The sequence below is a fragment of the Muntiacus reevesi genome, chromosome 11, assembly GCF_963930625.1.
Source record: "Muntiacus reevesi chromosome 11, mMunRee1.1, whole genome shotgun sequence".
Classification (NCBI taxonomy): Eukaryota; Metazoa; Chordata; class Mammalia; order Artiodactyla; family Cervidae; genus Muntiacus; species Muntiacus reevesi.
In genome coordinates this window covers 68,853,056-68,869,409 of record NC_089259.1, presented here as the reverse complement: position 1 = coordinate 68,869,409, position 16,354 = coordinate 68,853,056, and the positions used below count along the sequence as shown (strand labels likewise).

Here is a 16,354-nt window from a genome sequence, read left to right as displayed (position 1 = left end):
CCCAGCAGTGGGATTGCTGAATCGCATGGCAGTTCTATTTGAAGTTTTTTAAGGAATCTCCACACTGTTCTTCATAGTGACTCTAATAGTTTGCATTCCCACCAACAGTGTAAGAGAGTTCCCTTCTCTCTGCACCCTCTCCAGCACTTATTGCTTGTAGACTTTTGGATAGCAGCCATTCTGACTGGTGTGAGATGGTACCTCATTGTGGTTTTGATTTGCATTTCTCTGATAATGAGTGATGTTGATCATCTTTTCATGTGTCTGTTAGCCATCTGTATGTCTTCATTGGAGGAATGTCTATTTAGTTCTTTGGTTCATTTTTTTGAGTGGGTCATTAAGTTTTCTGGAATTGAGCTCCAGGAGCCACTTGTATATTTTTGAGATTAATTCTTTGTCAGTTGCTTTGTTTGCTATTATTTTCTCCTATTCTGAGGCTGTCTTTCCACCTTGCTTATAGTTTCCTTTGTTGTGAAAAAGCTTTTAAGTTTAATTAGGTCCCATTTGTTTACTTTTCCTTTTATTTCCATTACTCTGGGAGGTAAATCATAGAGGATCCTGCTGTGATTTATGTCAGAGAGTGTTTTGCCTATGTTCTCCTCTAGGAGTTTTATAGCTTCTGGTCTTACATTTATATCTTTCATCCATTTTGAGTTTACTTTTGTGTATGGTGTTAGAAAGTGTTCTAGTTTCATTCTTTCACAAGTTGTGGAATAGTTTTCCCAGCACCACTTGTTAAAGAGATTGTCTTTTCTCCATTGTGTGTTCTTGCCTCCTTTGTCAAAGGTAAGATGTTCATAGGTGCATGGGTTTATATCTGAGCTTTCTGTTTTGTTTCATTGATCGGTGGTACTTTGTGCCAATACCATACTGTCTTGATGACTGTAGCTTTGCAGTATAGTCTGAAATCAGGCAGATTGATTCCTCTAGTTCCATTGTTCTTTCCCAAGATTGCTTTGGCTATTCAAGGATTTTTGTATTTCCATACAAATTGTAAAATTATTTGTTCTATTTCTCTGAAAAATACCTTTGGTAGCTTGATAGTGATTGCATTGAATCTACAGGTCGCTTTGTGTACTATACTCATTTTCACTACATTGATTCTTCTGACCCATGAACATGGTATATTTCTCCCTCTATTTGTGTTATCTTTGATTTCTTTCACCAATGTTTTATAGTTTTCTATATACAGATCTTTTGTTTCTTTAGGTATATTTATTCCTAAGTATTTTATTCTTTTCATTGCAATGGTGAAATTTTTCCTTACTTTTTCTGTTTTCTCATTGTTAGTGTATAGGAATACAAGGGATTTCTGTGTGTTAATTTTATATCCTGAAACTTTACTATGTTCATTGATTAGCTCTAGTAATTTTCTGGTGGTGTCTTTAGGGTTTTCTATGTAGAGGATCATGTCATCTGCAAACAATGAGACTTTCACTTCTTTTCCAATCTGAATTCCTTTTATTTCTTTTTCTTCTCTGAGTGCTGTGGCTAAAACTTCCAAAACTATGTTGAATAGTAGTGGTGAGAGTGGGCACCCTTGTCTTATACCTGATTTTAGGGGAAATGCTTTCAATTTTTCACCATAGAGGATAATGTTTGCTGTGGGTTTGTCATATATAGCTTTTATTATGTTGAGGTATGCTCCTTCTATGCCTGCTTTCTGGAGGATTTTTATCATAAATGGGTTTTGAATTTTGTCAAAGGCTTTTTCTGCATCTGTTGAGATAATCATATGGATTTATCTTTCAGTTTGTTAATGTGGTGTATCACATTGATTGATTTGTGAATATTGAAGAATCCTTGTATCCCTGGGATAAAGCCCACTTGGTCATGATGTATGATATTTTTAATATGTTGTTGGATTATGTTTGCTAGAATTTTGTTAAGGATTTTTGCATCTATGTTCCTCAGTGATATTGGCCTGTAGTTTTCTCTTTTCGTGACATCTTTTCTGGTTTTGGTATTAGGGTGATGGTGGCCTCATAGAATGAGTTTGTAAGTTTACCTTCTTCTGCAATTTTCTGGAAGAGTTTGAGTAGAATAGGTGTTAAGCTCTTCTCTAAATTTTTGGTAGAATTCAGCTGTGAAGCCATCTGTTCCTGGGCTTTTGTTTGTTGGAGGATTTCTGATTACAGTTTCCATTTCTGTGCTTGTGATGGGTCTGTTAAGATTTTCTATTTCTTCCTGATTCAGTTTTGGAAAGTTATACTTTTCTAAGAATTTATTCATCTCTTCCAAGTTGTCCATTGTATTGGCATATAGCTGCTGATCCTAGTCTCTTATGATCCTTTGTATTTCTGTGTTGTCTGCTGTGATTTCTCCATTTTCATTTCTAATTTTGTTGATTTGATTCTTCTCCCCATTTTTCTTGATGAGTCTGACTAATGGTTTGTCTATTTTATTTATCTTCTCAAAGAACTAGCCATTAGTTTTGTTGATTTTTGCTATAGTCTCCTTTGTTTCTTTTCCATTAATTTCTGCCCTATTTTTTATGATTCCTTTCCTTCTACTAACCCTGGGGTTCTTCATTTCTTCCTTTTCTAGTTACTTTCTTTAGGTGTAGAGTTAGGTTTTTTATTTTTTATTTAGTTTTTCTCCTGTTTCTTGAAGTAAGCTTGTATTGCTATGAACCTTCCACTTAGCACTGCTTTTACTGAATCATATTGATTTTGGGTTGTTGTGTTTCATTTTGATTTGTTTCTATGGGTATTTTGATTTCTTTTTTTATTTCTTCTGTGGTTCGTTGGTTATTCAGAAGCATGTTTTTTAGCCTCCATATGTCTGTATTTTTATTAGTTTTTTTTTTTTTTTTCTGTAGTTGGCATCTAATCTTACAGCATTGTGATCAGAAAAGATGCTTGAAATGATTTCAGTTTTTTTCAATTTACCACGGCTAGATTTATGGCCCAGGATGTGATTTATCCTGGAGAAAGTTCCATGTGCACTTGAGAAAAAGGTGAAATTCATTGTTTTGGGGTGAAATGTGCTATAGATATCAATGATGTCTAACTGGCCCATTGTGTCATTTAAAGTTTCTGTTTCCTTGCTAATTATCTGTTTAATTGATCTATCCATAGATGTGACTGGGTTATTAAAGTCTCTGACTATTATTGTGTTACTGTTAATTTCTCCTTTCATACTTGTTGGCATTTACCTTACATATTGTGGTGCTCCTATGTTGGGTGCATATATATTTATAATTGTTATATCTTCTTGGACTGATCTTTGATCATCATGTAGTGTCCTTCTTTGTCTCTATTCACATCCTTTATTTCAAAGTCTGTTTTATCTGATTTGAGTATTGCTACTCCTGCTTTCTTTTAGTCTCCATTTGCATGAAATATCTTTTTGCAGCCCTTCACTTTCAGTCAGTATGTGTCCCTTGTTTGAGGTGGGTCTCTTGTAGACAGCATATATAGGGGTCTTGTTTTTGTATCCATTCAGCCAGACTTTGTGTTTTGGTTGGGGCATTCAACCCATTAACATTTAAGGTAATTATTAATAAGTATGATTCCATTGCCATTTACTTTGTTGTTTTGGGTTTGAATTTATAAACCTTTTCTATGTTTTCTGTCTAGAAAAGATCCTTTAGCATTTATTCAATAACTGGTTTGGTGGTGCTGAATTCTCTTAGCTTTTGCGTGTCTGTAAAGCTTTTGATTTCTCCTTCATATTTGAATGAGATCCTTTCTGGGTATAGTAATCTTGGTTGTAGTTTTTTTCTCTTTCATTACTTTAAGTATGTCCTGCCATTCCCTTCTGGCCCAAAGAGTTTCTATTGAAAGATCAGCTGTTATCCTTATGGGAATCCCCTTATGTGCTATGTGTTGCTTTTCCCTTGCTGTTTTTAATATTTGTTCTTTGTATTTGATGTTTGCTAACTTGATTAATATGTGTCTTGGGGTGTTTCACCTTGGGTTTATCCTTTTGGGACTCTGAGTTTCTTGGACTTTGGTAGCTATTTCCTTCTCCATTTTAGGGAAGTTTTAAACTAATATCTCCTCAAGTATTTTCTCATGGCCTTTCTTTTTGTCTTCTTCTGGGACTCCTATGATTCAAATGTTGGGGCATTTAACATTGTCCCAGAGGTCTCTGAATTTGTCCTCATTTATTTGAAGTCTTTTTTCTTTTTTCCTCTCTGCTACATTTATTTCTACTATTGTATCTTCCACCTCACTTATCATATCTTCTGCCTCAGTTATCCTACTGTTGGTTCCCTCCAGAGTGCTTTTGTCTCAGTTATTGCATTATCCATTATTGATTGACTTTTTTATTTCTTCTAAGTCCTTGTTCAAATTTTCTTGCATCTTCTCAATCCTTGTCTCCAAACTATTTATCTGCAACTCCATTTTGTTTTCAAGATTTTAGATCATTTTTACTGATCATTCAGATCATTATTCTGAATTCATTTTTAGGTTGGCTCCCTGTCTCCTCCTCTTTTGTTTGGTTTGGTGGGCATTTATCATGTTCCTTTACCTGATGAATGTTTCTCTGCCTTTTCATTTTGTTTAGATTGCTGTGTTTGGGGTGCCCTTTCTGTATGCTGCAAGTTTGTGGTTCCTCTTTATTGTGAAGGTTCCTCCATGTGGGTGGGGTTGGAAGAGTGGCTTTTCAAGGTTTCCTGGTTAGGGAATCTTGCGTCGGTATTCTGGTGCGTGTAGCTGGATCTCTTCTCTCTGGAGTGCAATGAAGTGTCCAGTAGTGAATTTTCAGGTGTCTGTGGGTTTGGTGTGACTTTTGGCCACCTGTATTTTAATGCTCAGGGTTATGTTCCTACATTGTTGGAGAATTAGATTGGTATGTCTTGCTCTGAAACTTGTTGGCTCTTGACTTGAGCTTGGTTTCAGTGTAGGTATGGAGGTTTTTTGATGAGCTCTTGCTGATTAATGTTCTCTGGAGTAAGGAATTTTCTGGTGTTCTCAAGTTTTGGATTTAAGCCTCCTGCCTGTGGCTTTCAGTTTTATTCTTACAGTAGCCTCAATACTTTTCCATCCATACAGTACCGATGATAAAACATCTAGGTTAATGGTGAAAAGATTCTCCACAGTTAGGGACACCCAGAGAGGTTCAAAGAGTTACATGGAGAAGAGAAGAGGGAGAAGGGAGATAAAGGTGACCAGGAGGAGAAGAGGGGGAGTCAAAAGGAGAGAGACCAATCTAACCAGTAATCAGTTCCCTAAGTGTTCTCCACAGCCCGGAACACCCAAAGAGATCCACAGTGTTAAACAGAGAAGAGAAGAGGGACCTCCTTTCAAAGAGAATGGACTGCCTTTTTGGGTGTCTGGTGTCCTCCGCCAGCATTCAGAAGTTGTTTTGTGGAATTTGTACAGCATTCAAATGTTCTTTTGATGAATTTGTAGGGGAGAAAGTGATCTCTCCATCCTATTCCTCTGCCATCTATGGACTGCCCCTGATCCTTCCTTCTTTATAGAACTGGGGGCATTACACACAAGAGGAGGTTCTGTGTCTTACTTGTTTGTACCTCAACCCCTTTGAACATGCAATGCCCAGGTGCACGTCTGTACTGACTGAACTGTCACTGGACAGGCATTCAGATACTGGACTAAGGAGTGAGGGCCTGAGAACAGTTAGGAGTTTCCCGCTGGATTCTTTCCCCCATCACTTTATAAAATCTCTGTAGTCTCATGTAAGATGCATTACTAACTTCCTATAAACAACCTAGCTGGATTAACAGATCTTCTCTAGGACACACACAGGTAGCAAAGTGATGTCAGTATTTCCTGCTGATACATCACAAGTTATCATTCATCCCAGACAGAGGTCAGAGGCTCACTATGTGCCCCTGGCAACAGCAAGTTACATTCTTGTTCACTGTGGGAAATGAGAAATGTAAGTGTCCTCCCTGCCTGGCAGCCTGCAGCCCAGCTGTTCCCTGACAGGCAAGAGCCTGACCCTGGTGCTCGTGGTCAGTGTGCTCTTAGAGAAGATGGCAGGAAATGAATGGGCAGTCATGTGACATCAGGCCCCCAACCACATGAAGTCACTCAAAAGATGGACACTGAGGCCACTCTCAGATTCTAAAAGGGTGATGTGAGTGTCACGTGCCACAGTGCCCTCCAAACAACAGAACAGGTGTCCAGCAGGCAGATATAAAAACATCTATCAGGTTCCCAGAGCAGAAGTCAAGACTGTTCAAAGGCTCCTCATCTGCTGGGTCCTGTGGGCACAAGGGCTGTGCAGTATCAGGTGCTCCGTGACCCACACAGAGACTCCTGGTGCAGGTGTGGGGAGAGTCCCAGGATGGAGGAGATGGCAGACTGTCTGCTCCTCTTCCTCATCTCATCCCTGTCGTGTGTCTGGTTCTGGTCCAGTGTAGGGATGTATTGACTCTATCTCAGCCCTTGGTTACTCATCTAAGGTGGAAACAATGCACAGATAGCTCATCAAAATTCAGTGTGGTGAGGACTCTAATGAGGAATTAAATTTTAAAATGCTACTGGTTAAAAAATTAGTGAATGATAATTACTCACCTATGGGAAAAAATGAAATATTGCCATTTGCAGAAACATGGATGGATCTAGAGAATATTATTCTTAGTAAAGAAAGTCAGAGAAAGACATATGATATCACTTACACATGGAGTCTAAAAATAATACAAATAAATCTGTACGCAAACTAGAAATAGACTCAGAGGCATAGAAAACAAACTCGTGGTTACCAAAGGGCATTGGGAGGATGTGAGGAGCAAATTAGAAATATGGGATTAATAGACACACTACTATTAATACATCAAACAGATAACACGGATTAAGTGTAAAGCACAGAGAATTTTATTCAGTATCTTTTAATAACCTATAATGGAATATAATCAGAGCAAAGAACTGAATGACTATACTACACACCTGAAACTAGCAGATTATTGTAAATCAACTATATTCAATATACTTTTAAAAAATTGTGAGCAATTTCCACCTGGAAAGATGCCAGAAAAATATAGAGGGAGGAATGTTTGAGAGGACGTTGATGAAATAACCAGTAAAGAATTCCTTTATCTAAATCTAACTGGGATTTTGAATTTAATCAAAGGTAGTTTCAAAGAGAATCTTTCACTCCCAGGTCATTAAAGTGAAGCTTGGTGTGAGCAGGAGTTTAGGGTCACATGGAGGATTCCCTTTGGTGGGACGTGTGACCACAGAGCCCATGAGACAGTTGGTTTCCTCGCATCTAGCCTCCCTGACTTTCTCTGTCGTGTGTCTGTCTCTCCCCAAGCTCGAAGCCTGGTGTTTTCCCACTTAGCATCTTCTCTCCGGGGATTCTGGACCATCCGGGTGTACAGAGCTGAACGGAAATTTCAGGAGCTGTTTGATGCACACCAGGATTTGCACTCAGGTCTGTAAGTTTCTGGAGATGATTTCTAAGGATAGGATGTGCTCCCTTCTGAGGTCTGATCTCTGTCTCAGGTGGCCTGGCTGGCCAGCACCTCTCTGTGTGTCAGCCCACGTTGTCCTCTGCACACCTGCCTCCCCCACCCCTTCCTCTCAGCATCTCCTCTGTGTTCCCCTCTCCCCCCCTCACAGCCCTGCTTTTCTCCCCTGACTGGCCCGCATTGTACTTCCATCACTGTGCCCTGTGGACATCTGTCTCTTTAAGGCAGGAGTCAGTAAATTTTTCTTTTTTCCAAAGGTCCAGATAGAAAATATCATAGGCTTTGTGTGCTGTCTCTGTTGTAACTACTCATCTTTGCCATTGTAGCACAAAGACAGGCAAAGATCATACATCAATCAATGACTGTGTTCCAATAAAACTTTATTTTCAGAAACAGATGGTGGCTGTTCTTGCCCCTCAGGGTGTGCTTTGCCGACTCTTTTAAGAGCAGACATAGAGGGAAGCAGAAATATTGAGGAAAATAATTTCCTGATTTGCTACCCACTTGATTATGCTTTGTATCAATGAAGTTTGTTTGTTTTTCATCTAGGTAGAAAATTCAGAATTTCCTCTAAGTCTATAAAATCGTGGCCAAATTTTTCAATCATTAATATATTTTGAAGATAACATGGCATTTTGAAAGCCACATACAGATCCTGTTAGCTGATGGTCATGTGGACACTGGCTCTTAAGAATAACCACCTCAGGCCCTGTAGAGAGGGCAGAAGGTGCTGGATCTGTGCTCTCTGCTGTCAGAGCTGGGAACAGCTGACCCTTTGAGAGGAGGATCTTCATGTTGAGGCCCAGAACTGCAGGAAACACACCAGTGAGATGTTTTCCCATCTTCTTTCTTGTGATGGTGTTTCTCTTGATAACCCGTGGGTTGAAGTTTTCAAAGCATTCTTCTTGGACTGATTCCTGTGTGTCCCATATGTTGTTTTGTGTTGAACCTAGTTTTCTGGAATCTTCACGTTCCTTTGAAGTTACAGGTATGTAACTTTGCTGTCCTACCTTGTGTAAAATCTTCTGTAGCTCAACTGAGAAAATGTTCTCCCTCATGAGAAGCAGCTAACATGGTTTTTCCTGTTTACGTATTATACCTATTATGGTTCACAAATCCAGAGGCTTGGTTCCTGCTTCTGACAACGTCCCAGTGGCTCTCTGTGTATCTGGATGTCATCTGTGCCATCTTTGTCACTGTTGTTGCCTTTGGGGCCCTGATTCTGGTAGAATGTAAGTATAAATGTGAATGTTTGTGGTATATTTACATTTTATAGCTTTGTTTGTAGTTATTAAACTGTTTTCGTCTTATCTAATATATACTCTTTGGTTCTAATGAGTTGCATTAAAGTGTCTGCAGCATGTGACTCCACAGTGTGTCCATGTGAAGTCATTTGTGTCTTGATGAGAACTATTATCTTTTTTTTCACTTATTTATTTACAGTAGGTCCTTGTTGAGATCATTAAAAAATTTTTTTTGATTGGCATATGGTTGATTTATGATGTTGTGTTGGCTTCAGGTATATAACCAAGTGAATCTGTTATATATATATATATATATATCCACTTTTTTAAAGATTCTTTTTCCATATCCCATAAACATTGGGGTGCCTGTATTTTTTTAGTAATTTGCATTTTGATTAATACTTCAAATGAATAGTCCTTTAGAAAAGAATTTCTGTTTTTCACTTTTGAAATCTTTAGGAACAAAAAATCAGGTATGAACCTGCCTGCTCCAACAGACCTATGGTGTCTTGGACCCCTGCTTTAGCTCGCTCAGGCCATTCTTTAATTTTTATTTCAAGTTTTACTGGGGTATAGTTCATTTACACTGTTGTCCTAGTTTCCAATGTACAGCAAAGTCAATCTGTTATACATATACATATATCCACTCTTTTTTAGATTCTTTCCCCATATAGATCATTACAGAGTTCTCTGTACTTTACAGTAGTTTCTTATTAATTATCTATTTTAATATTTTATATATAGTAGTATGTATGTGTCAGTCCCAGTCTTCCAATTTATCCCTCCCCTCCCTTATCCCCTAATAAACATAAGGTTATTTTCTACACCTGTTACTCTGCTTCTGTTTTGTAGATAAGTTCATTTGTAGCCTTTTGTTATATTCCATATATAAGCAATGTCATATTCTGTTTCTCTCAGACTTACTTCACTCAGTATGCAAATCTCTAGGTCCAGCCATGTTGCTGCAAATGACATTATTTTGCCCATTTTTATGGCTGGGTAACATTCCATTGTATATATGGTACTGCATCTTTCTTGTCTATTGCTCTGTTGACAGGCATTTAGGTTGCTTCCATGTCCTGGCTGTTGTAAATAGTCCTGCAGTGAATGTTAGGGTTTATGTATCCTTATAAATTATGGTTTTCTCTGGATATATGCCCTGGAGTTAGATTGCTGGATCTTATGGTAGCTCTATTTTTAGTTTTTAAAGAAACCTCCATATTGTTTTCCATAGTGGCTGTACCAGTTTACATTCCCACCAACAGTGTAGGAAGGTTCCCTTTTCTCCACACCCTCTTCAGTACTTATTGTTTGTAAACTTTTTGATGATGGTCATTCTGACTTATATGAGGAGAAACCTCACTGTGGGTTTTTTTTTGTTGTTGTTGTTGTTGTTTTAAATTTCACTGTAGTTTTGATATGCATTTTTCTAGTAATTAGAGATGCACACCATCTTTTCTTGTGCTTTTTGGCCATTTGTATGTCTTCTTTAGAGAATGTCTGTTTTAATCTTCTGCCCATTTTTTGATTGGGCTATTTACTTATTTATTTATTTTTGATATTGAACTGCATGAACTATTTGTATATTTTGGAGAGTAATCCCTTGTCAGTCAGTCTCTTCATTTGCAAATATTTACCCCCATTCTACAGGTTGTCTTTGGTATTTTTTATGTCTTTTGTTTTTTGTGTTTTTTTGCTGTGCAAAAGTTTTTAAGCTTAATTGGGCCTTGTTTTTTTGTGTGTGTTTTACTTATTTTCATTGCTTTAGGAGGTGGGTAAAAAAGCTTGCTGCAATTTATATCAGAGAGAATTCTCCCTATGTTTTCATCTAAGAGTTTTCTAGAGTTTGGTCTTACATTTATGTCTGTAATCTATTTGAGTTTACTTTTGTTTATGGTCTTAGGGAGTGTCCTGATTTTATTCTTTTACATGTAGTTGTCCAGTTTTCCCAGCAACAATTCTTAAAGAAACTGTCTTTTCTCCATTGTGTATTCTTGCTTCCTTTGCCATATGTGACACAGGTTCATGGGTTTTTCTCTGGACTTCCTGCTCTGTTCCATTGATCTATATTTCTGTCTTTGGTGCCAGTAGCATACTGTTTCAATTACTGTAACTTTGTGATATAGTCTGAAGACAGGGCACGTGATTCCTCCTAGCTTCATTTTTCTTCTTTGTTTTTCTCAAGATTACCTTGGCTATTCATGGTATTTTGTGTTTCCATACAAAATATAGATTTCTTTGTTCTAATTCTGTGAAAAATGCCAAAGGTAATTTGATAGGGATTGCATTGAATCTGTAGATTGCTTTTGAGTAATTTGCTTGTTTGTTTGTTTACAGTAGGTCTTCATTGAGATATTTTATCTTTTTATCTTTCTTTGAATGCGTTGAGATCTACATAACTGTAGCGAGATGACCTTCTGAACTTTCCAGGTAGTGTCCTATAGCTGGATGGAGAGAACCAGGTTCACTATTAAGCTTTTTGTACAGATTAGGTTTTAAGTTTTATCTTTTGGGCTACTTGGAATCCTTGGTTGTAAGGGTCTAAGAAAGAATCTCTGTAGCAAAAACAGTATCCTCACTGCTGTGTGGGTCCCAGATGAGCAGTTGTTGGAATGTGTGGCATGAATTCACCATCCCTCACTATCCACTGAAATAGCCCTGAATCACAGTCTTTAATAATGGAAAAGTGAGAGTAATATTTTAGATTTAAAAGCTCTGGCTTTTAAAATCCATTGCCTTGTTTTTGTGATTTCAACTGCAGCTATATTGGACATAGAAAGTGAAGTTACATAATGATAATTAAAGCATAAGGACAAAAATCTGAACAATGGCATCCTCAACTATATTATACTGCCAAGTGTATCTCAATCCAGGTGGGATTAAATGATAAAGGACAAAAATGTTAAGGATCTAGGAGAAGCATCGAGATGAGGAAGAGGTGGCAAGAATACACAGAAAAACTGTACCAGAAAGATCTTAATGGCCTGGATAGCCAAGATGGTATGGTCACTCATCTTGAGCTAGACATCCTGGAGTGTGACGTCAAGTGGACCTTAAGAAGCATCACTATGAACAAAGTTAGTGGAGTTAATGGAATTCCAGCTTAGCTATTTCAAATCCTAAAAGATGATACTGTTCATGTAATATGCCAGCAAATTTGCAAAACTCAGCAGTGGCCACAGGATTGAAAATCAGTTTTCATTCCAATCCCAAAGAATGCTCAAGCTATCATACAATTGCACTCATTTTACATGCTAATAAGGTTATGATGAAAATCCCATGGACGGAAGAGCCTGGTAGGCTGCAGTCCATGGGGACATGAAGAGTCAGACAAGACTGAGCGACTACACTTTCACTTTTCACTTTCATGCATTGGAGAAGCAAATGGCAACCCACTCTAGTGTCCTTACCTGGAGAATCCTAGGGACGGGGGAGCCTGGTGGGCTGCTATCTATGGGGTCACACAGAGTCAGACACGACTGAAGTGACTTGGCGGCAGCAGCAGCAAAATCCTTCAAACAAGATTTCAACAGTATGTGAATTGGGAACTTCCAACTATACAAACTGGGTTTAGGAAAGGCAGAGGAACCAGAGATCAAATTGCCAACATAGATTGGGTCATAGAGAAAGCAAGGGAATAACAGGGAAAGCATCTGTTTCATACACTATGTTGAAAGGCTTTGACTCTGTGGATCACAATAAACTGTGGAAAATTCTGAAAGAGATAGGAATACCAGACCATCATACCTGTCTCCTGAGAAACCTGTAAGCAGGTCAAGAAGAAACAGAACTGGACTTGTAACAATTCAGTTCAGTTCAGTTCAGTTGCTCAGTTGTGTCTGACTCTTTGCAACCCAATAAACCGCAGCACACCAGGCCTCCCTGTTCATCACCAACTCCCGGAGTCCACCCAAACCCATGTCCATTGAGTCGGTGATGCCATCCAACCATCTCATCCTCTGTTGTCCCCTTCTCCTCCTGCCCTCAATCTTTCCCAGAATCAGGGTCTTTTCCAATGAGTCAGCTCTTCACATCAGGTGGCCAAAGTATTGGAGTTTCAGCTTCATCATCAGTCCTTCCAATGAACATGCAGGACTGATCTCCTTTAGGATGGACTGGTTGGATCTCCTTGCAGTCCAAGGGACTCTCAAGAGTCTTCTCCAACACCACAGTTCAAAAGCATCAATTTTTCAGCGCTCAACTTTCTTTATGGTTCAACCCTCACATCCATACATGACCACTGGAAAAACCATAGCCTTGACTAGACGGACCTTTGTGGACAAAGTAATGTCTGCTTTTTAATATGCTCTCCAGGTTGGTCATAACTTTCCTTCCAAGGAATAAGCGTCTTTTAATTTCATGGCTGCAATCACCATCTGCAGTGATTTTGGAGCCCAGAAAAATAAAGTCAGCCACTGTTTCCCCATCTATTTGCCATGAAGTGATGGGACCCAATCTCAGTTGATTGATCTTAGTTTTCTGAATGTTGAGCTTTAAGCCAACTTTTTCACTCTCCTCTTTCACTTTCACCAAGAGGCTCTTTAGTTCTTCACTTTCTTCAATAAGGGTGGTATCATCTGCATATCTGAGGTTATTGATATTTCTCCTGGCAATCTTGATTCCAGCTTGTGCATCTTCCAGCCCAACATTTCTCTTGATGTACTCTGCATATAAGTTAAATAAGCATGGAACAATGGACTGGTTCAAAACTGGGAAAGGAGTATGACAAAGCTATATGTTGTCACTATGTTTATTTAATATCACAGTAATCCAAATCTATGCCCCGACCAGTAACGCTGAAGAAGCTAAAGTTGAATGGTTCTATGAAGACCTACAAGACCTTTTAGAACTAACACCCAAAAAAGATGTCCTTTTCATTACAGGGAACTGGAATAAAAAAGTAGGAAGTCAAGAAACACCTGGAGTAACAGGCAAATTTGGTCTTGGAGTACAGAATGAAGCAGGGCAAAGGCTAATAGACTTCTGCCAAGAGAATGCACTGGTCATAGCAAACACCCTCTTCCAACAACACAAGAGAGGACTCTACACATGGACATCACAGATGGTCAACACCAAAATCCGATTGATTATATTCTTTGCAGCCAAAGATAGAGAAGCTCCGTACAGTCAGAAAAAAAAAAAGACCGGGAGCTGAGTGTGGCTCAGATCTTGAATTCCTTATTGCCAAGTTCAGACTGAAATTGAAGAAAGTGGGGAAAACCACTAGACCACTCAGGTATGACCTAAATCAAATCCCTTATGATTATGCAGTGGAAAAGAGAAATAGATTTAAGGGACTAAATCTGATAGACAGAGTGCCTGATGAACTATGGATGGAGGTTAATGACATTGTGTAGGAACAGGGATCAAGACCATCCCCAAGAAAAAGAAATGCAAAAAAGCAAAATAGCTATCTGAGGAGGCCTTACAAGTAGCAGTGAAAAGAAGAGAAGTGAAAAGCAAAGGAGGAAAGGAAAGATATACGCATTTGAATTCAGAGTTCCAAAGAATAGCAAGGAGAGATAAGAAAGCCTATCTTAGCAATCAATGCAAAGAAATAGAGGAAAACAATAGACTGGGAAAGACTAGAGATCTCTTCAAGAAAATTAGAGATACCAAGGGAATATTTCATGCAAAGATGGGCACAATAAAGGACGGAAATGGTATGGACCTAAGAGAAGCAGGAGATATTAAGAAGAAATGTCAAGAAAACACAGAAGAACTATACAAAAAAGATCTTCATGACCCAGATAATCACGATGGTGTTATCACTCACCTAGAGTCGGACATCTTCGAATGTGAAGTCAAGTGGGCCTTAGGAAGCATCACTAAGAACAAAACTAGTGGAATGATGGAATTCCAGTTGATTTATTTTAAATCCTAAAAGATGATGCTGTGCAAGTGCTACACTCAATATGTCAGCAAATTTGGAAAAATCAGCAGAGGCCACAAGACTGGAAAAGGTCAGTTTTCATTTCAATCCCAAAGAAAGGCAATACCAAAGAATTCTCAAACTACTGCACAATTGCACTCATCTCACATGCTAGTAAACTCATGCTCAAAATTCTCCAAGCCAGGCTTTAGCAGCACGTGAACTGTGAACTTCCAAATGTTCAAGCTGGTTTTGGAAAAGGCAGAGGAACCAGAGATCAAATTGCCAACATCTGCTGGATGATTGAAAAAGCAAGAGAGTTCCAGAAAAACATATATTTCTGCTTTATTGACTATGCCAAAACATTTGACTGTGTGGATCACAATAAACTGTGGAAAACTCTGAAAGATATGGGAATACCAGACCACCTGACCTGCCCCTTGAGAAACCTGTATGAAGGTCCAGAAGCAACAGCTAGAACTGGATATAGAATAACAGACTGGTTCCAAATAGGAAAAGGGGTACGTCAAGGCTGTATATTGTCACCCTCCTTATTTAACGTATATGCAGAGTACATCATGAGAAAGGCCGGGCTGGATGAAGCAGAAGCTGGAATCAAGATTGCCAGGAGAAATATCAATAACCTCAGATATGCAGATGATACCATTCTAATGGCAGAAAGTGAAGAACTAAAGAGCCTCTTAATGAAAGTGAAAGAGCAGAGTGAAAAAACTCACTTAAAACTCAGCTTTCAAAGATCTAAGATGATGGCATCCAGTCCCATCACTTCATGGTAAATAGATGGGAAAAAATTGAAAGCAGTGATAGATTTTGTTTTCTTGGGTTCCAAAGATCACTGCAAACTGTGACTGTAACCATGAATGAAAAGACGTTTGCTTCTTGGAAGCAAAGCTATGACAAATCTATATAGAATATTAAAAAGCAGAGATATCACTTTGCCAACAAAGGTTCATATAGCAAAAGTTATGTTTTTTCCAGTAGTCATGTAAAAGTTGTCAACGGATGTAAAACTTGGTCCTTTAAGAAGGCTGAGAGCCAAAGAATCAATGCTTTCAAATTGTAGTGCTGGAGAAGACTCTTGAGAGTCCCTTGGACAGCAAGGAGATCAAATCATTAAATCCTAAAGAAAATCAACCCTGAATATTCACTGGAAGGGCTGATGCTGAAGCTCCAATACTTTTGCCACCTGATGTGAAGAGCTGATTCATTAGAAAAGACCTTGATATGGGACAGATTGAAGGCAGGAGAAGGAGGTGGCAGAGGATGAGATGGTTAGATAGCATCATGAACTCAATGGACATGAATTTGAGCAAACTCTGGGAGATAACAAAGGACAGGGAAGCCTGTAGAGCTACATTCCATGGTGTCACAGAGTCAGACATGACTTAGTGACTTAACACCAACAACTTTGTTAGTTCTTTCTAAATTCGTATTTTTTTTTAAAAAATTTGCTTATTTATTTGGCTGTGCTGGGTCTTAGCTAGGGCACGTGGGATCTTCAGTCTTACTCATAACAGACAGGACTTTAGTTGCAGCATGTGAACTCTTAGTTGTGGCATGTGGAGTCTAGTTGCCTGACCAGGGATTGAACCTGAGCCCCCTGCATTGGGAGTTCAGTGTCTTAGCTATCGGACCACCAGGGAAGTCCCTCATAGCATTTTTTTGTTGTTGTTACTGTATTACTGTCTCATACAACAGAAGTAATATTATGAGTGATACTATCATTACATGCAAATGATTTAAATATTATAAAGGAGTCTTCTCACTACTACATAATAAAATAGATAACTAAAAAGGACCTACTGTATAGCACAAGGGATTCTATTT

At 38.6% G+C, this 16,354-nt stretch overlaps 1 protein-coding gene across 1 annotated transcript in view; it reads left to right on the top strand.

Moving 5' to 3' along the window:
• LOC136144154 (ATP-binding cassette sub-family C member 4-like) overlaps positions 1-16,354 on the top strand; it is a 203,580-nt gene that overhangs the window by 141,758 nt on the left and 45,468 nt on the right. Inside the window, 2 exon segments of the mRNA XM_065901812.1 lie at positions 7,234-7,353; positions 8,512-8,622. Of these exon segments, the coding sequence (XP_065757884.1) occupies positions 7,234-7,353; positions 8,512-8,622 (231 nt within the window).